Raw genomic sequence first — 27848 nt, 5'->3', positions numbered from 1 at the left:
ATGATTTTAGTAATCATTGTGTCTCGTGTTCCTGATCATTCAAAGTCCCAGCACGAGCAGCAGATCTCTGTCTGTGTCTTTGTGCAGTAATTGCATCACTAATGTCTGGACCCTCCCTGAACAAGCTTCCTCATCTATTGCACCTGTTTTTTGCCAAAAAAAAACTGATTCAACATAAGAACCTAAGAATTTGTTGGCGAAAGCAGACCAAGATCCTTGACATATCATGTCATGCATTTGGCATAAGAAAAGCTCTCTTCGTTCTTCAAGAAATCTTCAGTTATTGTGCAATGATGATGATAATCCTACATATAGATCTTTTCATGTTGAAGTGACATCTCAAAAGTGCCTCCACAGAATGCAATCTAAAATGGAGTGACTGTATTTTGTGGGTGAATTGGGAGACTCCCAGGCTGAATCCCGTTTCATATAAAAATCATACATTTAAGCATCTTTTCCCATTGTGGTTCAGATTTATGGAGTAAGAATTGCTGCTTCCTCCCCTGTCTTCAGTCGTTCCTTTTCTAAGTCTGTTGTGTTTGAGAGGGAAAAGCTCCTGTCACCCCTTTCGACTTCCTCTTTAACCTGTTGACCATAACCCTGAATTGGCCTGATCTCCGTGGAAATCGAGACTCCAAGTAATTGTCTCATTCTTTCATATGTTCAGTGGAGCATCACTGTAATCTATATTTTTATTTAAAAATCCTGATCCATAAAATGGAGAGAGAAACAGAATGTTCCTTGACCACATTCAGGGCAGCATGCTGTTGTTGTAATAATAATCTTTGAATTTGATATAACGCCAAATCAGGAGGGCGGACGTCTCAAAGGGCTTCATACTTATGCTTCCCATAATGTGGTCAATGAATATTATGTCATCAACGCCTGCTTCTCTGTACTTGGCTCAGAAACAATTCAAACTACACTGGTGTTTTATTTATCCAGTTTTTGGTCAAGCTGCACAAGTTATAAAATTCATTTCCCAGCTACCTTGTACTCTGTGAGGAGACTAGTTATCAGGATATTCTCGATCGTGCATATATAGAAATATCCCTTTCTGTGGTTCGTTAATTAGGCATAGACCATCCACCTCATGGCTGTTTGTGGGACATTGCTGGCTGCTGTATTTGATGACACTACACTTGACAGCAATTACCTGTGAAAAGCTTTGCAATGTTTGTCCTGTTTTGTTTTTGCTACTGGCAGCATTGTGTATGACTGAATGTCTGTCCATGTGCAGGTGGGTCCACGTGATCTGTGCAATAACAGTCCCTGAGGTGAAGTTTCTCAATGTGTTGGAAAGGAATCCAGTTGATGCCAGTGGGATTCCAGAGCAGAGATGGAAGTTGGTAAGTGTTATTCTTTGTTTATCTTCAGCTTTTCTGGATGGTCCTGTTGTGGGGGAAGATGGTTGATAGCCATTTACTGCCATTTGGGGTAAACCATTTTACTGCAATGCTGATGAAGGGAATTGGGGAAACTTGTGACAGTGCAAGGGATGAATGCATTACACAATATGGCAAGGAGTTGGAGGACATGCCTTTGCCTGATCTCAGCCAATGTAGTAGTACTTGAGGGCACGAAAGTTGCCCTTGGTTCCAGGTTATAAAAGTAGAAGTTGCAGCACAAATGGAGAGCATTGAGGCTATACTGGTGCAAACTTCCCCACTGGAGTTATCACCTCCCATTATTTGACTTTATACCTTCTCATTGAATCCTTTAATATTCCCAAGTATCTAACCATCCCCTTGCTGAATGCTTCAATCAACTCTGCATCCGTTGGCCCAGAACGGGACACCCAAATCTGATGTTCGCCAATACTGAACTTTTCAGGGGTTGGAACGTAATGGAATCGCATCAGCTCCTCCCTGTAACAAGCCCGATCCAGGAGACAGCGGATCGCAGGTGTGATTCCTCGCTCGAGAGAGAGACAGAGAATCGACTTATAACAGTTGGTCTGGTTTGCAGTATTCAACAGGATTCTTTGACAAGAATTCCCGTAGACCTGCTGGATTCATTCAAATTTTTAAGGCTAAGGTGGATAGATTTTGGTGAGGTCAAGGATTCAAGGGATATGGGGCAAAGGCGGGTTGTTGGATTTGAGGTACAGATCAGCCATGATCTAATAAAATGGGGGACCAGGATCCGAGGGGCTGAATGACCTTACTCCTGTTCCTCGAGCCCCTAAAAGCTTCGCTCTATCAATAGATCACATCAGAACAAAGCTTCTGTGAGATGTTCTTCTGCTTTCCAGAAGGAGTCCGTCCCGAGGTGCATGACTTGGATTCCTCCTTAAAGATTTTTTTTCACAAATTCCAGGTTCCCTCTAGACTTCAGTTCCCCTTTTAAGCACGACTTTATCATATTTGAAAGTAAACATCTGTGTTTATATCAATTTATGCAAATAATATCCATTTTACAGCCTCTGTGTGATGTTTGAAGCTGAGCATGTGTTAGCATTGTGCTTCTGCTTTTTTATGACTTGTTATTTAAAATGTAGATTTCACTGAAGCTATCTGCATTGAGCAATGGCGGTTCACTGTTTAATGTTTATCACTGGATTCTTTTGAGGGCAGCATCCTCTGTCGACTCAGTGAAACTTTCTTGGGAAGCAATAAAGCCTTGCATTTCCTTATGCAAATTAGCTTAATTGATATGTGCATTTCCAAACACCATCGAGATTAACCTTATTTACCAAATATCACAACCTACAAAGCAGATTTCTGATTGACTCGCCATTGAGCAGCTAGTTGGTTACGTTACTGTGGCAACCATCAATTAGGTTTCCTCCATTTCCTGTGTGTGTTTACTTCCAATTCTGTGTGTAAATATGCAGAGGAAAAATGGGGTCGAACATCAATGATTTATAGAGTGTGAAGATTAAACGCAATGGTTTTTCGGATCAATACCAAGGAAGCTATTCATTGTCCAATTTCTGTATTCAGTCCTTGAACTGAACCTTTCCTGAAGAATAATTATTGGAAATCTGAAGTGGTTTTGAGTTATTGTTGATGATCCTTCCCTGTAGCCTCTACATCTGCTATGAGCGAGACCGAATAAACGTGTTGTGTTCCAGCAAATCAGTTAACAAATAAATACTTCTTGTTGTTAACCAGTTATAAACGATAAAATGGTGAGATTTAACCTTCTGTGCCTCCTTAACTCAATATCTAATAGTAATCATTGCATTTGATATAGCGCCTTATCACATTGTTGAGACGTCTCAAAGTGCTTCACAGAATATACTGTAAAGTGAATTGACCGTGTATTTTGTGGGTGAAATTTTGAAGTGAGTTGGACCTTACTGACTTTCTTTAGCTCTAAAAGCTCATGCTGCAGTAATAGGGCAGGACAGAGCAAGCCAGTGATCCAAGAAAAGAGTTTGCGTCTTTACAAAGAAGCTCAATGGCGTCTCATGGGATTTCTCATTATAAAGGTTTAGTGGGAAAGATCACAGTTTTTAGTGTGTGAAAGTGCTGTAGCAATGCTGCAAAAGTCTTCCTTTATCTCAAGTGATTTGTAGTGGAAATGACTACACTCAGTGTCGAGAGTGATATATGTAACAAGAAGCAGTCAAACCAACCATCTTAGTACTGCATTCACAAGTGCCCCCTATCTTGTGTGTGTAAGATAAGAATTAGCTGGGAGCGTGTAGAGCACCAGCCAGCCTTCTATTTACAGTATTTTGTGAGCTTGTGGATATCTGCTACAGTCTCACAGTGCACTTTGCACAACAGTTAATAAAGCTTTTGATTTCATGCTGTGCTGAGGTTTTCTTCATCTCCAGAGTACGCACAAGGACTCTGAATGAAGACTTTGCTTCCACTTCTAGGCATTGAATTTTTGAGAGAGACACAAGGCTGAAAGATCTCTTTTCTCATGGGAAGATGTGTCTAGATGACGCATTGCACTCAGTATGAATGAAGAAAGAAATTGTATTTTTATAGAGCCTTATCACGTCAATGCGTCCCAAAGCACATTATAGAAATAACTGCCTGTCAAATGTAGTGACTGTGTTTGTGGGCAAGTATAGTAACCATTTTTGCACACAGCAAGATTCCACAAACAGCTGTGAGATGAATGACCAGCTTTTCTGAATGCTTGTTGGCCCAGGACACGTGGAGGAACTCCCTCCTCTTTTCAAATACTTGTACTTGAAGTATTGTAATGGGTTGGGTTTTCCTGTAATTCATAGTTAATTTCAAAGAGATCTTTACAATTTACCATTCGCCCGAGAGGCCACAGTTTAATGTCTCGTATGAAGAAGCAGGTCAGAGCTCCACCAATTCTGCACTGTATAGTATCGGCTTGGACCCAGGTTCAGTTCCCGGGCAGGGCGATACTTTAGGCAAGTTTCCTTACTCCACATGCCTCTGTTTACCCAACAGTACATAGGAACCCGGTTGTTAGTTGATTGGTCGATCTCTTTCCAGGGTTGATAATACCTCCGCCCAAAAATTTGGCCACTCAATCCACGACTGTTAGTAGGACAATGCTGTGTGCAATTGGCTGCTGCATTTCCCCCACAAAATACACAGTCAATCCAATTTACAATGTATTCTATGAAGCCCTTTGAGACTTCTCAGCGACATATCAAATGCAAGGATAATTATTATTGATTATAACTTTAAAATTAATTATGAATTACAGGAAAACGCAACCCATTACAACACCCCAATCTCATCACATTATGGTCTAATAGAGAAATTTCAAGGATTATTATGATTAGAACTGTCAATTCTTCTAAGATGTTTGGACATTTTAATAAGATTATTACAGAGTCTGATGTTCTAATCATGTGGATTATTGTGGTCTTGAGCTTTAGATTTGAGCTCATTTATTTAAATCTATCTCTGTGAAAAACAAATCTTTTGCTTTATTTGCCCCTTGCCCATGTGACTAAAGTAATGTTTATCGACTGACGTTCTATGATGTTAAATTATTAAAAGTTGTTCACTTAGCTGGGTAAAGACTTTACCAACCAGGAACATTGAGTTCCCTGAGAGAAGGCGCAATGTTTCTCCACAGTCTGGAGACCAGCAACGACAACCTCGTCTGGTTCACCCCAGTGATCCCTTCAGATCGCTTGACCTAACTGTCTGTGTTACTTACTCTCCACTCAGTCTCAACAAGGAGCTGATCCCTGGGATCAAAATGTTATCAACGCTGCTCTGGATCATACGCGACTCAAGTCCATTTATGAGTTGTGAACAAAAATTAAAATTAACTTCAATAAATCTACAGAAACCTTTGCCAAATATAACCGTTGGTGGCAACGCTAAAGACAGAGAGAGGGTAGCCTATGTTCTCTCACTCCATTCATAAATCTTGTTATAACTCCCTCTCACTTCCTCGGGAGGTGGAACTAGTAAGGAGGGTGGCGTGTCTGTCTCCCAAAAGCTTCAAGTAGCATTGACGGAGCAATTTGGCTGTGTATCTTTTCTGCTTCCGAACCATTCTTGACTGAGTGAGTAGAAGAGAAGAGGAGCGTTAAGTAAATTCAAAGCTGGAGTAAGATACCAACAAAAGCTCTCGTAAATCTCAAACCAACCAAGCTGTTCAGTATTCTTGTTAAGAACGAGGAGTGTTTTATTTTGAAGGTTGATTTGATTGAGAAATTTCAAAAAAAATTAATATTGTCAGTTTCAATTATTAGCTCAATGTAATTATTGCTTTGATTGCCACCTCATTTGCATAATTAGCGATCTGTCACAGCACATCTGTGAATCTTCTGAGAAAGGTACCTACTGTCAATTAGTATCATTCTTTCCTCATCAGCTAAACCATCTGACATTCAGTCGCAACATCTGTCGTCCTCAAATTGGTTTTGCCCAATATCTAACGCTTTTTTTAAAATCTTTTTGCTGATTTGTCGAGCTGCCAGATGGATGGTTAGCCGAAACCTGTCGTCATTTTATGCAAACGTCCATCATCTTTGGCAATGAGCCGAGTGGCCTCCAAGCTACTTAGCGAAAATCATTGGTAACAAGGAATAGGTGGGCCAACAGGATTGCGGCTTCAGAAACTGTGGAACTTGAAGCAGTTTTGTTGCCGTCAGTGGCCCTGCAAATGGGTTGGATAAAGTGCTCTTTGTGCTTCAATTAGTTTTCGCTGTTTATCACTTAGCTTGGCCGGGTGCCGGGTTCAGTTGTCCTTTACGCTTGTTCTCCTCCGAAAGCAGAAATAAATTTCCAGTAATATGTACATCATTGATGATCTTTCTTAATCACCAGTCACGTGACCCATTTTGTTGGCTATTTGATTTGGGGGCTGATTTGCAAGGCTTGAGGAGTGATTAGGAAACGGTAAATCCTGCAAGTGCCAGGTATGTATCAGGTCGACCCACTGGAACTCGCCTGAGATGTTGTTCTATCAGGCCTCCTCCAGATCAGCCCGAGATGCATTCAGGTACCAACAGGATTCCCCGTTTGTAGATGGGGGAAACATAGAGAAACATAGACAAACATACAGTCAATTCACTTTCCGGTATATTCCGTGAAGCACTTTGAGACGTCTCTAAAATGTGATAAGCTGCTATATCAAATGCAAGGATTATTATCGTCATCAACCTGCGTTTCCTAATGGTTTGCCAGCAAAAAAAGAAAGCAAACCCAGCAGTTTGCAGTAAGTACCAGTAAAGCACTTTGAGACATCCTCCTAGCACGAAAGGTCCTTTATCAAATGCAAGGATTATCATTATAAATAATAATAAATAATAATTCTTGCATTTTGATGTAACCCTTTTCACGTCTTCGAGAGGTCTCAAAGTGCTTCACACAATATACTGTAAAGTGAATTGACTGTATATTTGTGGGCGAAACGCCCACAAATCATGATATCCACTGCAGGTCTAAGATTGAAACAAAGTATGACTCGAACATTTTACGTCTAGTGTAGTGTATTCAGAATTTTTAGCAGTGTTTGCCTACAATTACGCAATTGCTACACTTTGAATCCCATGAATCTCTTTGAGACATTTCGGCGTGTGATAAAGTACTGTATCAAATGTAAGAATTATTATTTATTAATTTTATATTGATATCCATTTCAATCTGCCAGAATCAGATGCCTTGGCTCTTGAAGAACTGGCTGCCATGGTTTTACCTACAAAATACATAATTTATTTTGCAGTGTATTCTGTGAAGCGCTTTGTGACATCTCAACAACGTGATAAGGCGATAAATCAAATGCAAGGATTATTATTATAATTCCACTGATAAAAAAATGATCATTCAGTTGATGGCTGTTTGTGGGGCATCTCTTTTGTAAATTGGCTGTAAACACAGTCACTATATGCTACAGCAAACTCTGAAGTGGTTTGAGAGTTTTCAGTCATAGCACACAATATCATACGCAAAGCATTATTATGTGTGATACTTGCTAATGTTTATCAGATGACCATACAGCCACTCATTCTTTACACTAGGTCTCAGGATAATAAACAGCAGAAACAATGGCATATTTCTTCCTCCCATTTTAAGAGAGAAAAATTGGGGGAAAAAATGTTTCATATAAGTACTACTTCTATTCCAGTGTGTGATAAGGTTGAAACATCGCAAAGCATTTCACATGATGTTCCATAAGCCTAGGAGTTGGAGTGTGTTCTCAAGCACTCCGTAGGTGAACATCTGAGATATTGTCAAGACTTCAAAGTGGGATTGATTTTCTGTTCCCCCAGTTGGTAATCCAACAACAACAACTTGCAGTTATATAGCTCCTTTCATGTCTAATCCAGCAGGTTTGAGTGCTGTAATCAAGCCTTGCAGGCGAGCATTTTGTCAGCTTGATATCCTGATATACTCAGGTTAATAAGTTTTGACTTTTAATTTTGTCAATGGGAAACAGCATTTGTTGTTGTTTGCTTTAACCACTCATGAAAAAGACCCACCAAGCCTAATCCCATTGTTCTGCTCGCTTTGTTCCCCAAACCCTTCAATATTTTTCCATCTTTGTAGGTATTTAACTCCCTTTGAAAATAATTGTTGTGCGGTAGTTTGAGTCTATCGCGCACCCTCTCACCTTGTGTTTGCAGTGTTCTGCTATTGAGATGCACCAGTTACCATTAGCAATGAGACACTGCTGTGCGCAATTGACTGCTGCATTTTGCCAACAAAATATACAGTCAATACAATTTGCAGTATATTCTGTAAAGCGCTTTGAGACGTCTCGAAGACATGATAAGGCGCTGTTTCATGCAAGAATTATTACTATTATGCTGGTTGTTTGTAAATCAGATTACAAGTGTGCAGGACAAGAGTCTCTATCACATGCCCTGAGTTGACCTAATTGATTACCCATTGTTTCTTCCAGGGTAACTCGTATTGTTGAAATGCTAAAGTATTTCTGCTCCACTCAGACTTGTGACGCACTGTTCAGCTTGGCTGTCTTGCAAACACTCTCGTCTCTGAATCCAGAAGCTTTCTGGTTTGAACCCCACATTGAAACGTCGGTCATTCAATCCACAACACTGCTGTGTGCAATTGGCTGCCACCTTTCGCCCACAAAATACAGTCAATTCAGTTTTGTGAAGTGCTTTGAGACGTCTCAATGACATGATAAGGCGCTATATTAAGGGCAAGGATTATTATTATTATTGAATTCCTAGTCTAGGCTGATGTTCCATTTCACTGCTGGAAGAGGCCTACATTATGGGAGATGTTGTCCTTCTGAACATACTTTAAACGTCCTGTCTGCTTTGTTAGATGGATGGTAAAGATTGCCATGGCATTGTTTGGAGAATGAAGGGAATTTCTCCTGGTATTCTGGCCATCAATACCCTTCCCCCAGATAAAAAATGGTTATTTCATGGCTGTTTGTGAGTCGTTGCTATATGCGTAATTTGCTGCCGTGATCACCTACAAATACTACAATTTACAGAAATATCCTGGTAAAACACTTTGAGATGTTTCGACGATGTAATAATATGCGTTATATCAAATGGAAGGATTATTGTCGGATTTGTACAATAAAACATTTAAATTTGTTAACACGAGGTATAAGAGGATCAAATGGATATCTTCCAAATTCTAAAAGGCTTTGAAGGCTACATAGTGAATGATTATTCCCTCTGTTGAAACTGGAAACCAGGGGGCATAATTTAACACTGTCAATAAATGAGATTGGGGAGGGGAGATTTTTGTAATGCTGAGCATGTTAGAATATAAAATGGCACCAGTGGCTATGGAAGTTAAGACCATAGCAATACTTAAAAGGAAATTAGCCAAGTGTTTGGGAATAGAGGAAGAGAATTGGGCTTTGAGTAGAGAGCTCCAATATGAGGAATTAACACCAAAATAAACTCAGTAAGCTGAATGGCCGACTTCTATTCTGTAATTTCTATCAGTCTGGAGGTTGAGGGAATGATGGATAATGTAAAGGTTTGCTAGTCTGACAGGTCAGATTACAGCTCCCATTGTTTATTGTGGACCTGCCATGGCATCGGGGAAATAAGTTACTGAATGATTAATTTGTTTCAATATTAAACTGGATGGCTAAGGAAAGGTAAATCGAGAGACTGTTTTCATTTGCTGCACATAGGAATGCTTGGAGTTGTGTGCTGGATGTAACTTAAATCATAGGAATATGTGACGAATAAGCCTGCTGTGTGTTAATTTTAGCAGAGGTTCATCCCCTGAAGGATTGGCTTGCCAGCTGGTTATCTTTCCCCACAGTAGTTAGGTGACCATTGCACTATAATAGCTTCCTTACATGGATGCATTAAATGGTCACAGAAATCAATTGGAGCGTTAAATTGGAGGTGGCTCTGTCATCAAAACTTTAAACTTAAGCAAAAAAAAACCTGCACAATTTAGAGCTCCGCTGTTTAATCTTTTATCAATATTTTAAAATGTTTAATTCAGAGTTAAACTGATTAATTGATATGGCCCGAGGCCAGCGAGCACTGTGCACATCATTGAGAATTGTGGATCCTGCTGCCTGAAGTGTGCTGAGGATTGGTACCCTGTTACAGGAAAGGGTGCAGTGGAATGTGGCGAATCGGGGCCAGGGTATATCATGCTGCCATTTGAAAATTGCAATCCGAATGCTTTTCATTCAGTACTTCTGTAGAGAGAGCGCTGTGATTGCTGGAGGCAGCGTGACTCGGTCAAGTGGCTTAACAAGCATCAAAAAGTTCATCAAACGGTCTCTGAAAACACGGCTTTGAATTCAGTGCAGTGAATGGTTAACTAAATGCCGCGCAATATCTCTCCCTCTGCTCTTTCCCTCTAACCACTTCTACCGTTTGGATTTAAATTGAATTCGAGGATCTTAATGGAAGTGCAGGAATGGAGTGGGTATTAATATCAAAAGGTGTTCTTTTATCCCCCCACAAATTTGGATCTAATTTCTCAATTAACTAGAAGTAGGTAACCCTGTCCTGTGTTATCTCTTCTCTTAAAGTAAAGTAAGGAATCAACAGTTGTCTCCACATTAATCCTCTACGCTTTACCTTCTATAAAATGGAAGGAGAACTTTAAACCCAATGCAGTCTCCTGTATCTGCATTCCCCTTTAACATTAGAGTTTTCTGTTTGAAGGACTCTTATTTCTGTGCGTCATCTTACTTTCTGGGTTGTGTTTTGAATTATTGTATTTCATTGAAAAAAACATCAAGCCAGAGTTTTTTTGGCTGCCTGCTCAGAATAATCAGATGCTTCTCCTTCATTAAAATATGACTGCATTTCAATTGGGGCTGCTGTGCTATGACGAGCTGTTGTCACACAGCGTTTACAGGTAATTATTTATCCCGCACAAAATGACAGACTGATTGTGTTGTGACTGCTGCTGCTCGCTCTCCGAGACTGCCTGACGTATGGTCCTCTCACACAGCAATAATGATTTTCTTCTGTACTCCTGACTTGTTGCAAGGTGGGGGGGGTGGGAGGGAAAGAGAGAGTGTGAGGCACTCGGCCCCATCCGGTGCTACTTGGGAGGTGACTCTGATGTTTTTATTCTTGCATTTTAAGACCTAAACCTCCTGCTGTGCTGCAAACCATACCCACTGCTGTCTATTTTTAAAATGTCCTTTCAGCCAACTTGCATGCAGAGCCCTTGGAAGCTGTGCTTCCTAAGTAGCTTGCATCATGAGATGTAAAAGGGAACAATTTGACCCAACAGAGGAATCCATTTACAGGAGACGCTGGGGATGTCAGCACCACGGCTTTCGTCTGACACATTTAGGAAAAAAACACTTTTTTAAAAAAAAATTGCTGTTATTAAGGAATGTAATGGTCGCTGCTTTGAATCTGCCCAGTGGTACATAAATCTCGTACTGTTTATCCCAGCTTGCAGTGGGTTTGAGTGTTGAGTGCTTTTTGAGAAATTTCTGGCATTTGCAGTTTTATACCAAACTGTCTGTCTGACTCTTTCTCATATTCACTGGTATTCTCATTTGCACACTTGCACATTTGACTCTTGTGCTCACTCGCTATGTGGGCTCGTGCTCTCTCTCGCACATTCTCTCACTTGCACACATCTGTCGTGCTCGCTCTTTCGGTTGCATAGGCTCTCCTTGTTTGCAAGCTTTATTGTACATTCTATACATAGTTGTCAGCATACATTATTGTTCGTACACTATTGGAGATGCAGTCATTGTGAGGAGACATTAAACCGAGGTCCCGTCTACCTGTTCTGAAATTAAAGATCCCACGGCACTATTTGAAAGAGAAAGGAGTTTCTCCTTGTCTCCTGGCTAGTAACTCCCCCTCAAATAAAATTGGTCTCTCACTCTATGGCTGTTTGTGAGACATTGCTATGCGTAAACAGGCTGCTGCATTCGCCCACCAAATACACAGTTAATCCACTTTACAGTAATCTTGTGAAGCACTTTGAGACATCTCGATGACGTGATAAGGAGTTGTATCGAATGCTAGGATTATTATTATCTTAATCAGACAGCAAAAGGCTTGCCAGATTTCTCACTGCATCCATCTCCGACTTTCTTTTCAACCAGCTTCAAAATAATAGCCTAATTTGAGACACACAGCTGACTCTCTTCTCCTTTAAAAGGTTTCCATTTTAATCATCGTGCCTCTCCCTCTATGAATTCTGACTGACGGCTGGTGGTCCTGGTGATGTATATTTGAATACTTGGGAAGATAAAGTTCAAACGCTTTATTGGGTCGCCACGATGCCGACTGGAGCAGCAGGTTTGCTTGGACAAAGCACTTCCTTTTTATGGTTCTGTATATTTCCACTGGCACTGTTCGCTTTGACCCTCCGGGCTTCTGCCACTCCTTTTGATGTCTCTTAGTCTCTTCAATTCTTAATGGGAGTATTGAGTGTGTCGTGCTCCACATTGACTGACTGAATGTTGCATCCGAAGCCCGCATTTAACCGCTTGCAGTCTCGAAGCAGTTATTCTTGCATCTTTTTGACCTACATAAGACCTTTCTTAAAAATAGAATTTCAGCCACCTCCTCATCTTCGTTTCATTCAATACCCACAGGAAGTTTTTTTCTAAATATGGGGGTGGTGGGGAGAGGGTGAGGGGAGAGAAAAGCGCATCTGTGTGTCCCTATCTCTCCATTGTTCTAGATGTAATGAGTTTGTCACATCCCATCCTAACACATTGCATTACAAGAGGAATTGAGGAAAGGCAATGTACCATCATCGTTTCCCATATTGATTCTGTCGAGCGGGCAGGGACGAGCAGTACTATCATGAACATTTATTTGTATAAATTGCTCGAGAGGGAACAAGCATATGAATGATTTTTCATTTTCATGGTGCCATTTCGGTAATGTGGCACCTTTACTTCTTAAGCTAAGAGATGTTCTCCCAACGAGAAAGGCCTTTTATTAATGCAAATTGTATTGTATCATGATGCAGAATTACCGTACACAGTTCAGGAACACCTAGCACGAAGCTTGTATCTCTCCTTTTATGTGTTGCCCTTCCTTGAGTGGCGTGTGCGTGCTTGCGCTGTATGTTGTCAGGCGGTGGCTTGTTGCCAGCTACGCTGATCTTGCAGATTAACTTTGGGGGCTTCAGTCATAAACATCAATCTGCTATTTGACTGAAAGTTCATGAATTCAGGAGTGGGGCCTTGGGAGTCTGCAGAGGAGAAAATACCAGTCATTTGTGCATCCATGCCAAGGCGGTTGGCAGGCGGGAATTCTCCGAGGCAAGATGGGAGGGCTGTAACATTGCATGGGAGGAATGCTAACTATTAGATCCAGTTGAGTCTGCGTTCAGTTAAAGGAGCCAATATGGCAGGAGGCAGCACATCAGTTGCTTCTGCTGTCAGGAGACTCTGCTCGCTGTTCCTTTCCCTTTTCCCCAGGCACCATGTAGTACATCCCTCCTTGGCACTGTTAGTTACTCACTAGATGAGCTGTACCATTACTGGGTTGGGGAGGGTTCAGACTGAGCAGAGTAGATGTGCCATATTTCTCCGTGTGATGATTGGTGACCAGTTGTAGCCTAATCTTGTCGTCTCGTCTGAGAATAGATTCCCATCAGCTACAGCGCGATGGCCTGAAGTAGATAAATGCTGTGCATTGTTTAAACTTTCATGCACGTAGGGAAATTTGGGTTTATATTAAATGAACTTGCTCGAGTACCTGCAAGCATACTATGGGGATCTGTAATATTTGCAAACTATGGCATAATTTTCTGATGCATGGTTCATTATAGCGTGCGTAAATTATGTATGACATGAAAATTCCAAATAATTAGATGCCAGCTCTTGGTGGAGGAAATGGATTGCATTGATCTTCACACAGCGCGACACGCAATTGCTCAGCTGCTGCGAGTGGAGCCCTCCCTTTCACTTACAGTCAATGAACCTCAGTTCGTTGGTGTTAAAGCAACGTTTGACGAAGGAACGGGTTTCCGCCAAGTGGATGGAGACGGGGAGAAAAGTCCAGGCTAATTGCACAGCCCCCCCACCCCCCCCCCACCCCACCCCCCCCCCGCATCCCAAACACATGGTTGTTGGATTGAGAGTTGCACTTAAATAGCCTCCAAAGGCAGATAGTTTTATCACACCAGCTGAGCTGGAAGATATGCCAACATCAGTGGCAGGTACTCTACTGTCTAAGGTTGTCAAGTGCCTTGGGACATCCTCCCAACATGAAAAGCACTACATCAATGTAAATTTATTGTTGGGGTTTATTTGTTATACTTCTCTTCTTCCCTGCCCTTCTCTCTCCCCCTGCCCTCAACCCCCTCCCAATTAATAGGTTGTTCATCTCATTGTTGTTTGTGGGTTGCTTCTGGTGTAGATTATCCATCGAATTGGTCTACATAACATTTGAAGTAAGTCTGTGTGATGGGCTTCGAGACATTTCAGTGTGATAAGGCTGTGTGTCTAAAGCAATTATTGACGGCTTATAGGGAACTCTGCGGTCTTGCCTACTTTTCTCTCGACTGCAGGAAACCTGTGTTACCATGACCAGTAGTTCCACTGCATCCACACATCCATTCATTGTGATTTGCTCCCATTAATTACCCTTTTAGTCCGGGTTAAATTGGGTGACATGGAGCCGATTCGCGTATTAGACAGAATCTGCATCCAAACACTTAAGAGGTATGTTAGATGCTCAGCTCCTACGACTCTGTTCTTAAAATCCTGTCGGCTACGCGTATGCTACAGTCAGGATTCTTTGACTGGCTACCAAACTCCAGCATGAAAATTCTAGGTAATGGCGTGCTTCAACTGATCCTTTGGTTACACGTAGAAGAAGAGCACATTATAAGCAGGGCTTGTGAGCGGGGGAATAGCTAATGCTGGAGTTCTGCATTTGATGATTCACCACCATTCTCTTAGCTGGCATTCAAATTGGGGGGATGTTGTTACTGTTTTCATTTTGATCTCGATGGGCCTGGAGGGGTGTGGTGGGGGAGGAGGGAGGGGGGTTTACCTACTCGCCTGTGCATCTGACCTAGTTTCTAGGGCACCTTGTCATGGGGGGTGGGGAGTGTGTGAGGAGCCACAGAAGGCCAGCTGACTGTCCCAGTGGAAAAGTTAGTTACATCAGCGGCTAGACCAATCCTGTGCTCCTATTTATTATTTTGCGACACTATCAATATCCAGAAGGCGGAAACTGTTTTAATTCGTGCAGAAATGTGTAGTCTATAAATAATACTAAAAATAATCCTTGCATTTGCATTTCACGTCTTCTAGACATCCCAAAGCGCTTCACAGAATAGACTGTAAAGTGTAAATTTTGTGGGCGAAACACGGCAGCCAATTGCACACAGCAGTGTCCCACAAACAGTTGTGGATTGGAGTGACCAATTTAGTATTGTTTTTTTTCTTGAGGAATTATTATCAGACATGTGGAGTAAGGAAACTTGCCCAAAGTTTCGCCCTGCCGGGAATCAAACCCAGGTCTCTCGCTTGTGAGGCGAGTGCTCTAACTACTGAGTTGCAGGACTCATCAAAATGATTCAAAGTGCTTCCCCCAAGAGTTACTGTAAAGTGTGTATTTTTGGTAGGTGAACGTGGCAGGCAATTTATACTCAGGAGTGTCTCGCAAACAGCCATGAAATCAGTGACCAATTTTTATCTGGAGGATTGTTGGCCAGAATACCTGGAAAAATGCCCTGTAAGGAAGTAGCAGGCTTCCTTTGTATTTGAGCCGAGGTTAAATGAGCAGTTTAGGTGTTGTACGTCCAGATTTGAGATAATCTGAGATCCAGTGCACTGAAAAGGCAGAGAACCGACCACATACAGCATTGCACAAAGTGATGCTCATTAGACTTAGAAATGGAGATAATTTGGTTCAGAAATAGTTTGGGGTGGAGGAGGAGGAGGAAGGTTACCAGAAACAAAGCATTAGGCACTTTGTTATTCATTCAACGAATCACTGCTGCAGCTCACAGCCAGAGCTGGGTGATGTTTACTCCCAATAGAAAATGTGTTTTTTTATAGAACATTTAATAATACAGACTTGTATGTGAAATGCCTCATTCGTTATCATCCAAGTACTACAAACAAATCCAAACTGGTGTACTACAAAGAGTATTCAGTCAATAGCTGGGTTCATTCATCGCATGTTGCCAGCATAGGTTTGATGAGCTGAATGGCTTCCTTCAGTGCTTCCGTTCCGGGATATATCTTTGAAGAGTTATTCTTTGTTATAAAGTTGGGACAGTTTAAATGAGATGATGGAGTGTTTTGCTTGTAGACAAACTTCCATCTTTCCTATATTGTAGACCAGTCAAGTATTGGGCTAACCTCTTCAAAAAAGTATCTCCATTGCGATTAACCGGGTTTGCTCTTAACACCCATCTTCTATAGTCCAGTGCTCTATCTGGAGTGTGCTATACCCTGTTGCCAATGCTGACTAGCCTCTGTTCCTAGATGGCTGCCTGTTGCGTCACAGCTAACGTCATGTGCAGTGTGGCATCAGCCGCTGCCATTGTTTCCCCACAGACCCATTAAATCATGGTGTCTAGATTGTGTTTTTGAATCCGAGACACTGTCAAAGTGCCGATTCTCCTGCATGACTTCGTTAGAAGGGAGAGCTGCCGTCTTTGGTTTAAATCTCTAACCTAGTTTGACATTATGTCAGTTCTTCAAAACCGAGCCCAGCTCCTACTGTATTTTTGTGTCAATCCTCGTGTACGTAGATGTCACTTGCAGCAGATTTCTGATGTTGACAGCACTTTGATGAGTGTCAAATTATGGGAATTTTTGTGTCGTGGATTTCATTCACTGGAATCTGTGACAAAACTATCCAAACATATTGCACTTAAGAGCACCATTAGCAGCTGTCAGAGAGAAGGAGAGGCATTCATCACAGAGCCTAAAAAGATTGTGTTGGGGGGAATATACAAGATAAAGGATTGTTCTTCTCTCTTTCTCTCCCCCCAAGATGGGCAATTTTTTTTTAAGAAGTGAGGAAATCTATCTAGTCAAAAATATGGACACCAATTATTTCAGACCCGGTGCCCAAATCCCTGCAAAATTTCAAGCCAGGAAAATTTGTGACCTGCTTAGTGCACTGTACTCCACTTTAACACCATTCACAGTGTATAGTGACTACCATGTTAGATGGTCTCTGAGCAGTCATTATTCCCAGTCATAATCACAGAACCATTGCCAAACCAACATTATACTCCAGTTACCACATGGACTTGGCACTTGCAGGTGTGTTCACTAACAACTGTCAGCTTTGGAACCTGATCTGCCTCATTAGCGTAAAACCTCTCCATAAGAGTATTTCTCTGCTTATACCCTGTTGGAAAACAATCGGAAGATTATATTTCTCACCGCAGTTGTTTGCCTTTGCTTCAACAGAAATGCATCTACTGCAGGATGCGAGTGCGGAGCGTCTCGGGAGCCTGCATCCAGTGTTCGCACGAGCACTGCTCGACGTCGTTTCATGTGACGTGCGCTCACGCTGCCGGGGTACTGATGGAACCGGACGACTGGCCGTACCTCGTCTCCATCACCTGCTTCAAGCACAAAACAACCAATCAGAGTGTAAGTGTATGAATCGTTGCACGACAGAGAGCCTCAGGGCCATTGGCAGGCAGTAGTTTTGTTCTTTGCACTAATAGTATTGGGTTCTGTGTTTATTCCAACATGTACCTGCTGCTTCGAGCCATTCAAGTGTTATTCATGTCGCTCGCCCATATTCCTCCGCCACTGTTTTCCTGCTCGCATGAAGCTGTTGACTCCTTAGCCTCCCACAAGCAACTACTCACCCGCAGTTACTCACTCAAATGGCTGTTCTTTGTGTGCGAGGCTCAACTGCAGACTCTCCATGGGGCATGTGTTCAGCTTCAGAAACGAGGCCAAGGCAGTCCAATGTAATAATAATTCTTGCTTTTGATCTCGCGCCTTGTTGATCCATTGACGTCTCACAGCGCTTCACAGACTATCCTGTCAAGTGGATTGAGGGTGTATTTGTGGACGAAACGTGTACACCTGATATCATCAAACTCAGCACAAACCGTGGGACCCCATAGACCTCTAGCATTGAGTATCGCATGCTGCAGTAGCTTAACCAGCTGAGTTATTTGGCGAGCTTCACTGCAGAGCATTAACAAAGGGTGACCTGCTACAGTCTTCTAAGAGGGACTGAATGCTTTGTGAACTCACAGTGTTATAGCATCTTATTGCATCAGTGTTTCAAGCACTTGAGCAGAAATTGCAGTGAGGTGTAGCAACTGTTTCCCGGGGCAATGTGGCAGCCATTTGCATGCTCCAGCAAGGAGCCATTTGATGAACAATGAAATAATCTGGATTGTCAATAAAGGCACTGGGGAAAAACTTCCTTTTCCTTCCTCTTTTCAAAACTGTGTGATTTAATGGCAGATGGATCCTGGTGTGATATCCCTGAAGGATGGCACTCTGACTTTCCCCCAGTGCGCTAGAGTGTGAGCTAAGATTATGGGCTCAAACACCCAAATGCATTCTCAGAAACATGCCCTCGTCTGCAATTCATCCCCTTTTTTATCTGTTCCGTGTAGCATCACTGAGCAGTGAAATTATCATTCATGCCTTTGCAATAAATGTACTAAACCTTCTGTATTTTTAAATGGCCTCAAATTGAAAAGCGCAATGAGTAAAGGAACATTGTCCCAATTTGATTTTTTGTGGTTATCTCCTCGTGAGCGCTCATTTTAAAAGTTATAGGAATTTCATTGTCGTATAATACTCACCACCGCCCCCAGATAAACTTGGTTGCGCGCAGTTCATATATTTGGCGGACTTTTAAAAATATAGAACGATGAAAGATTGAGCTGAATCACAGAATAGCTGCCGTATAGTTACGGGGGTCACATTTCATACACTTTGGGAGGAATGGGGATCACATCCACTTCTGCAATTCATCTCTTCCCAGCTGCAGTTTTGACGTAAAATACATACATAGTTATTTTGAAGCACGCAATTTAAAATAAAAAAAGGAAAGGGGTATGAATAGATTATCATAACTGCTTGAGAGCGCGAACCATACGAATGAATGCCTTTGCAATTTAAGATGAGGGATGACTGGTATCACAGGGTGAAAATTGCAGGTTTTTTGCAGTGCGCTCTGTTGGCATCAGAATGTGAAAATTATAAGTTTTTTTTCCTTCAATAAGTGCAGAGTAGTTAGCGCTGCATAAACATTGGGCATAAAATGTTGCTTTTTTATCTTAAACGAATATTTGAGAATGCAAAGTATAGGCTAGGCACAATATTTAGTTGAGCACTATACTTAAACTTGGAGTCCTGTGGTGTGTTGTTTAAAGCACTCGCCTCGCAAGCGACAGGATCTGGGTTTGATTCCCAGGTGGGCCGAAATCTTAGGCAAGGTTCCTTACTCCACACACTTCTGTTTACCTCGCAGTAAGTAGGAACCCAGTTGTTAGTCGATTGGCGGATCGCTTTCTGGAGGCATTAATTCCCCCTAAATAAATAATAATAATTTGGTCACTCAATCCACAACTGTTTGTGGAACACTGCTGTGCACAATTAGCTGCTGCGTTTCATCCACAAAATATACAGTCTATTCCCGTTGTAGTATATTCTGTGAAGCTCTTTGAGACGTCTCAACAAAGTGATCAGGCGATATATCAAATGCAAGGATTATTATAAATAATAATAAGTCGTGCATTTGATGCAGTGCCTTATCACAGCTTCTAGATGGCTCAAAGCATCTGGAAGACATTAATATTTTTATAAACTTCAGGCTAAGAGCATTGGATTTATTTAAGGATCATCCTGATGGTGTAAATGGGAAGACAGCAAGAAGGATGACATCAAATGAGCCAAAGGCCTTCTTCACCCCAAGGGTGTCATAACCTTACATCAGTTCAAACAATATGCCTGCAGCCTGTGGTTTGCAGAGTTAAATACAGCAACTCTGTCAATGCACCTTTTCAGTAGCTGTGCCCAAATTTATCCATTGAAAAATATGTCTCAGGAACCTTACCTGTTAATTTCATGCTCCGCTACGTTAATACTCAGGGGCCAATGATCAATGTTTTAAGGGAAAGTGAAGGTGGGGGGGGGGAGGGGATTACTACAAGAATAATCAGTAGATGCAACCGTGACTAGGTTCCTGGAAAACCTTCCTTCAAAAGCTGCACGACTATTTCAAAAACGAAGTGGGTTTGCCAGAGCCGGTTGATTGCATGCTCTACACGACTGGTTCTTGTTCTCTGGCTGAGCTCCAAAGGTAACTCAGCATCTCGGAGAAAGCCACGCTTCTGTAACCTACAATTAGAAATCCAAATGAAGAGCTGGCTTGGAAGACACCTGGTTGCACCCGGTTAAAGTCATTGCTTCCTGCCAAAGTACACTGAGCAATGTAGTCACCGCTGCTCTGTATAGAGTTGAGTGTTTATCTTCACTGTGCCATTTGACACTTTTCTGTTTTAGATAGACACAGTCGAGTTATTCAGGTCTGCTCTGGTGCTGTATTTCTTGATGGGATTCCTTTTTTTATAAAGGAGCAATTTGTGAGAGAGCCTTTTGACAAACGTGTTTGATTGTGAGGGCTTCTCATTTGTGCGTTAAACCGTGCACTGCATAATTCTGGGTCGTATGTGCCTTGTTCCTACCAATAACGATAGCAAGCTAAACTGAAAAAAGGGTTGAGTTCTGTACTGAGTTTTTTTTTCTCTCCCTAAACTTCAGCAACACCGTGACCTCCGGGTCTTATCGCTAGGGCAGATGGTCATCGCAAAGAAACGGAACGGACTTTACTACAAGTGTAAGGTGATCGGCACATCCGCCCAAACCTTTTACGAGATTAATTTTGAAGACGGATCGTACAGTGACGATGTGTACCCGGAAAACATTGTCGTAAGTAGATCAGTCGGTAACTTTTGCGTCACCCATTTCATTAGAGAACCTCTTTACAGTAACCTCTTGGCCGAGAAAGGGCTTTATATTCAGGAAGGTTGAGATCCAATGTGCCTCTAGAAATGTTCGGTATTTGGTACGAAAAAAAAAAGCAATTGGTATGATCCAAGCGATTTGTGAGGGAGATGTCTGCAGTTGTGGAGTCCTGTAGCTCAGTGGTTAGAGCACTCGCTTTGCAAGTGAGAGACCTGAGTTCAATTCCAGGCAGAGGGCGAAACCTTGGGCAAGTTTCCTTACTCCACACAGAGCCTAATAATAATCCCTCCAAAACCAAAAACAATAATAAATTGGTCATTTTCAATCTATGACTGTTTGTGGGACATTGCTGTGCGCAATTGGCTGCCGCGTTCGCCCACAAATATACAGTCAATTCACTTTACAGTGTGTTCTGTGAAGCGCTTTGGGACGTCCTCCCGACGTGAAAAGCGCTATATCAAATGCAAGGATTATTATTATTTACTCGTCGTGTGAAGTCTATGCTCTGTACCACATTGCCTTTTATTTTTAAACGATGTCATATATATTGCATATTCAGTAAATTGTAATGTATATTTTATATTCGATAACTTTCTGCAGTGAGGCATTTTCCACTTTTGGAAGCGTTTCTAAGCAAATCCTGGACTGCGGTATCACTTGCGGTGTAGTTGCAGAAGTTCTGAACATATTGACAATGAATGAACAGGATATGGCTGGCCCTTTTTGGCACAGACTGTTTATTTTTCTCTCACCACCCAAATTATCACTGGTGATGGCCCTGAATTTGGGTCGTGCTTCGAATTTCAGATCAACATTTTGCCTGCCGATTAGCAGATTTAACTGAGTTTATTGTTTAGGGGCTTCGCCCGCAAAATATACAGTCAGTTCACTTTACAGTATATTCTGTGAAGCGCTTTGAGCCGTCTTGAAGACGTGATAAAGCGCTATGTCAAATGCAAGGATTATTATTAGTAGTAATAGTAGTTGTAAAGCTATGATTTGTTGACTGGCACTTGTACTCTCTGATCACAACCTTCTGTTTGTTACATTCCTCTCACACCGCCTGCACATCATCTCCTCAAGTTGCTTCTCCTCTAGCCCCCGAACCGTCTTGTGCGGCATTCCTCAGGGCTCTGTCCTTGGTTCCCTCCTCTTCAACATTTATATGTTCCCCCTTGGTGACATCATCCAGACATGGGGTCAACTTCCAAACAAAATGTCTGTTAGACATCAAGTCCTGGATGAGAACTAACTTTCTTCAGTTGAACATCAACAAGACCGAGGCTCTCCTGATTGACTCCCGTCGGCGCCGCCTCACCTCAGGCGCTGACAGTGTGGTGATACACATTCAACCTCGCTAAGCCAGTCCGGAAACTTGGGGTCTTGTTCGACCCTCAACTATCCTTTCTACCCCACATTCGCGCCATGACCCGCTCTGCCTTCCCCCACATCCGCAATGTCGCCCGGCTCAAACACTGTCTTCACACCGCAGGCCACCAAAACCCTCATACAGGCCTTCATTACTTTGAGGCTCGACTATGCAAACTCACTGCTTGTCGGCCTTCCCAACTCCTCCTTCCACAGGCTGCAGATCATCCAGAACTCTGCAGCCCGTGTCCTCTCCTGCACCAGGCTCCACGATCCTATCACCCCTATCCTTGCCCAACTCCACTGGTTTCCCTTCACACAGAGGATACAGTTCAAGATCCTGATCCTCACCTTCAAAACCTTCAAAGGTCTTGCTCCCCCCTACCTTTCTGACCTCCTAACCCCCTACCACCCTGTTCGCTCCCTCCGCTCAGCGGGCTCCAGCTTGCTTCACGTCCCCCGTCTTGCTGCCCCTCTATTGGCAGGCAGGCCTTCTGCTATTCTGCGCCCACACTCTGGAACTCCATTCCGCAGTCCCTCCAGCTCGCCAAAACTCACCTCAGGACCCTCCTCTTCGATCGTGCTTTTGATCTCCCTGCCCTCCCCCTCCCCCATCCCAACCCTCAGCTCGGGTCCGAAACTCTGTCTGTCCAGTGCCTTGGGACGTCCTCACGACGCGAAAGGCGCTTTACAAATGTAATTTTGTTGTTGTTATTTAGGGATCAAACAGTTGATTTCATTTAGTTCCAGGAAGCAGATTTTTTTTAACCTGAGTTTGGTTTGCTCCAACCGATAAATATTGTTCCGAGTTTATTTTGATCAGCCGGGTGTCTGGACTCGTGCAGAAACCCATCACCGTGCTCAAGACTTTCTAAACCAAACTGAGAATTCCATGTAACCCACCTACCCATGTTTTGAGGGTGTGAGCCGCGGGGCTAGGTGTACAGTGATGGGCTCCTCATTGCTCCCTCCCTGATGTTCTCGTCTTTGTGGTCTACAGAGCAGGGACTGTTTGCAGCACGGCTCACCCACAGAGGGAGAAGTTATCCAGGTGCGATGGACTGATGGTCTGGTGTACAGTGCCAAGTTTATCACTTCTGATCTCCGGTATACCTATCAGGTAGGTTAAAGCTTCACAGAGTCGACCAGCAGCGACGTAGCACTCTCCAGTGAACCAAAGCCAGGTGCCAATCCGGCTCAGTCGGTAATGCTTTAGCACTAGTGGAATATTATGGAGCGCATTGTACTACCCTTTGGGGGAGTTCTTAAACCCTGTTCCCGTTTGTTCTAGTGGTTCAGGTGGATGTTAAAAATCCCGTATCACTGTTTAGAGGAGACGCAGAGAATTCTCCTGGTGTCCAGACCAATACATCTCCTCATCCAAATTCATTAACAAACACATAGTTTGTTGTTCACCTCATGGCTGTGTGCTTTGTTGCTGTCGCAGATCAGGTCACTACATTTATATAGTGCCCTTCAAGTAGGATAAGCTCTCAGAGTGTCTCACGAGGACAGGGTCAGTGGCTGAGCAGGGGAGGGGGGAAGGAGCAGATGGCTGTAGACGCGTTGGAGGAGGTAGTTTTAACGTGGGACTTACAGACAGAGTGGGGTAGAGGGAGAAAGTTAAAGAAAAAGTCTTTGTCTGCAAAATAAGGAGCTGCGTCAAAGTAGAGGTGCCCAGCCTCAACTTAGCACCTGCCCCCCCCCACCCCCCCCACTGATACAACAATTGTAACCAGGATATCAGAGCATGGAGAATTGTGGCTCAGACCTACATTCCGTTGCTCTGTGGTGCTGAAAACGGATCCCTATCTGTTGTTTCTCAGGTGGAATTTGAGGGAGGTTCCCAGATGACCTTGAAGAGAGAAGACCTGTACTCGTTGGAGGAGGAGTTGCCCAAGCGAGTGAAAGCACGACTGGTGAGTTCAAGGCGTACGTGAGCTAGGTTCAGACGTTGTCTTACAGATGGAGTCTGCACTAGTGCACATGTATTGGTGTGCAGGTGATGACCAGGCTGCCGTCAGAAATAGTGCAGAATTATCCTGATCCTTGTCTGAGATCAAAATGTACCTTACAATTTGCACTGTAACCAAAGCAGTCACAGCTTTGCGAGCAGAGACTTCTGTGAGAAAACTTTCAAATTAACTTTTTTTTAAAAGAAGAAATGGCCAAATAGATTAGTATTAACCTTCATTTAGAAACGTACCATTTACCTCAATAATTGATGTACGATCCAGATATAGCCCAGTGATGGGGTAAGTGCTCATTTAGCCCAGTGATTGGGTTATGTACCTGACCTTTACCCCAGTATCCATTTCAGGAAGAAATTCTCCCACTGAACACTGCTCACCACCACCCATCTCTGCCTACACACAGTCCTGTAGCTCAGCTTATTATCCCAGTAGTGAGGTTTAGATTGAACCACTTGACAGCATCTGCTGCCAAATTCCTGGAGCCAGTTCCATTTGGACTCTACCCAATCTGTTATTTACATTTGATCTGGTATTTTAAAGAGAAAAAAATAAGTGGCCTGATTTGAAGTGGCCATTGAATCAGTTTATCAAGAACTTTACATTTCAGAGCTGCTTACAACCCGTTTTAGTTCAAAACGTTGGAAGCCTGTTGGAAGGAAACTTAATTTTGCAGCTGCCGTGTTAAAGTGGGGTGGGGGGGCGTAACACTAGGTTTGCTGAGAGGGATTAAAAAAAAATTGTCCATTTTCTATTCCTGAATTATTGGTTCGGGGAAGCTCTCGTCGGCTGGCACATCATGATAAAATGCCTCAAAGTGCTTAATTATTAAACCTTTCAATAAGCAGAACATTGGCTCATCGGGCAGTATAATGACAGAGGCAGCGAGTTCTGCAACAGGGGATTTAATTTGTCAAACATTTGCAGTGGCAATCTAAACAGCAACTTTTTGTTCAGAGGTAACGCAGCCCACGGGTTTTCGAGGCAATTTATAGGCATATCCTCCCCCAAGGCAGACCACGGAATACAGCAAGGTATCGCAAACAAAGCAGAGGCGTGCTTTGATCTCGAGCATTTAGTGAACTTAATGGTGGATAAAGGACCGCAATGAATAAGGGCATAATACAAACATTTCAGCTCTGGGCCACGTGACGATCCCAGAGAAGCTAGGTCACTGGAGCCGTGCAGGAAGAGGAGTCCTGTCAGAAATCTCCATTCTTCATTAAACATTTAAGCAGTCCCCAGAAGGATGCTTGTCATAACTGCCAGGGTTGGTTGAAAGTAATCTTGGTAATCAGTATTCTGGACAGACAAACTTCTTTTTTTCTTGCAAACTGCATTAAACATTTGTTATAAAATATGCATCCATATGTTATAAAGGCCCAATGATGAAAGGACGATTGGTGTCGAACAGAAAAAAAAACACCCTGCTCCCAAGATGGGGATATAAATACCAGATGGGAAGCGACACAATGCCAAAGACACACATTTATTAGTGGGTAGTGCGGGGGATTTGCAACCTGAGATGCATTTAACTGGATCAGTACTTGAATGTCCTTCTTTAGCTATTCAGAAGAGAAGGAAATGGGAGCCCACAGGAGCCTTCTAATCTCCTTTTCTCTCCTGTTTTGAGGTAGCACAGCACGTGGCAAGTCATAGCATGGAACATATTAGTGTCACAAGAGAGGTTTAGATGACTTTGCCTTGGAGAATATGACATCCAACTCTGCTATCCTCCCATTTCAGCATCAACAACCGTTTCTTAAATGAGTCCAGTGTCCTGGCTCCTGGGACCCTTCCTGGTAACTAGTTCTAGGCTGTCACACACACTACCTGTGCGTAAAGAAATACTTCCCGGTCTCTGATCTAAATGTGCCCTTCACAAACCCGTTGTGCTTGCCTGCATTGGTGTATTTTGAAAGTATTGTTTGGGGTTTTCCTGGTTTTGAACTCTGGTGAATAATGCCCACTCAAATGCTTGGTTTGTTTCCAGTCACGGCTCACTGCCTCTCCACACGAGGACATGCTCTCTGGGGAAGAGGCTAAGGAGGCCAAGCGAGCTAGACCATCCAGCTCATCCTCATCCAGCTCCAAACATCCAGAAGACTCCGCTAACAAGGACTACACTCAGAGTCCCGACTATCTTGCTTTCATGGAAAGCTTCTTTCACTCACAATACCAGCAGGGATATTAGTCAGCAAGTCTTGTTTCATGCTTTACCTTGTTTTTGTTTGTTAAGGGACTTTCCTTTTTCTTTTTTTTTCGCTTTTTTTTAAAAAAAAGAAAAAACACTTTTGTGCTTAATAAATGGAATCAATTGAAAATAAAGTCATGGGGAGGGGGAGGGAGTGGGGTGGGTAAGAGTGGGGTTAGGGAGGGCGGGAGGGAGTGAGTGAAGACTTCTCAGTGTGAATACTGTGAGCCATCTTCTGGGAAGGTGCAAAATGAATTCAGATTTAAACTACTGAATTTGCCTTGAAGTTTCGACCAGGTCCCTTGGACGTACGGGAGTACTGTATGCGCGAGATCTTTTTCAATATTCGGGTTTAAAAAAAGAGCGAGTGAGAGACAAGTGCAGTGTCTCTCTTAAAGCTTCTGTGCATATATTCTTGGCATGTTTGAATCAAAGCAATATTGCAGCTGTTGTGTGTGTGGTCTTGTGAAATTGGAACGTTGGAGAAAGGTGGTCTCACTTTATCTTTATCTGCAGAAAGGCAAATGGTTTTCAAACACTTTTTCGGGTATAGTATTTCATTGGTAAAGGCTTTCCTTGGTCCATTTTGAAAATGTTTAAAGATGGCATAGAGACAACATCCTAAAATAGGGGTCAGGGTCGGAGGGAGGGAGGGGAGAATCCCTTAGTAGATGCCACTTCAGCACTTGGCAGAATCCTCATGGGGGTGAGGTGGGGTTAGTCTGTATGTGTCGGTGATTATTACACGATAATGCCCACTCTAGCGCTAACATGTCACTCCCTCGAATTTAGAACGTAAAGTTTTCAGATGGTATCGAGCCTCCTCTGTGCACCTTCCATTCGTGCTTTTACGCGCGCATGCGCGCACGTGGAACCTGCTCTACCTTTCATTGTTGATACTTCTTAGGGAATTTGACTCGAAGTAGTGCAACGTACCCTCACGCTATGTGCAAAATGGGTACATAACCAGAGTGTAAGCTAGTTTGGAACTCAGTATTTCACTGGTTACCCCTTCCCTCCATCTCCATCCCCCCCTCCTTACTCCCGGTCTATTGGGATGTAAGGGGGCGGGAAAGCAAAAAAAAGACTGCTTTGAATTGCAATACAGTGAGGGTGGGGGGGGGGAAAGCTTAAATTATTTGCAGATTCTTGCCAGTATCCCTGATGCTGACTTCTCTGATTGCTTCTCTGTTGATCAGGGATCTAGGAAGAATTTTAATGTCTCCTGATAGATAGTTTGATGACTTTATCCAGCAAGTTGCTGAGCCATAGAGATCAGGAAGGTGCCTGGTTTGTTCCCCTCTCTGTTGATTGAGTTTCTGCTTTCAAGGCAAGATGACACTAGGAATACTGCATTAGCGACTCGCTAGGTTACGGGGGAGAAAGAGTGAGGGTTTCCATCCTAATTCCTAGCTGTGACGCATTCTGGAAGGTGTGTGTGTGCGTGCATGTTGAATGGCTATGCAGCATGATTCCTGTGATTCTGACACTCACTAACAAAGGCTGTGAATAATAGCTGATTGGGGTAA

At 42.9% G+C, this 27848-nt stretch overlaps 1 protein-coding gene across 1 annotated transcript; it reads left to right on the top strand.

The window, feature by feature from the left end:
- Positions 1-26319, top strand: LOC121850547 (lysine-specific demethylase 4B-like). Its single transcript, XM_042342842.1, has 8 exons — positions 1-86; positions 1241-1349; positions 17251-17436; positions 17667-17765; positions 20584-20751; positions 23156-23275; positions 23982-24074; positions 26119-26319. Exons 1-8 carry the CDS (start codon positions 1-3, stop codon positions 26317-26319), a joined length of 1062 nt encoding a protein of 353 aa, XP_042198776.1.
- Positions 26320-27848: the final 1529 nt, after the last annotated feature.

The sequence above is a fragment of the Callorhinchus milii genome, unplaced genomic scaffold (genome assembly GCF_018977255.1).
Source record: "Callorhinchus milii isolate IMCB2004 unplaced genomic scaffold, IMCB_Cmil_1.0 Scaffold21, whole genome shotgun sequence".
Taxonomy (NCBI): domain Eukaryota; kingdom Metazoa; phylum Chordata; class Chondrichthyes; order Chimaeriformes; family Callorhinchidae; genus Callorhinchus; species Callorhinchus milii.
This window is presented reverse-complemented; position numbering and strand designations above follow the sequence as displayed.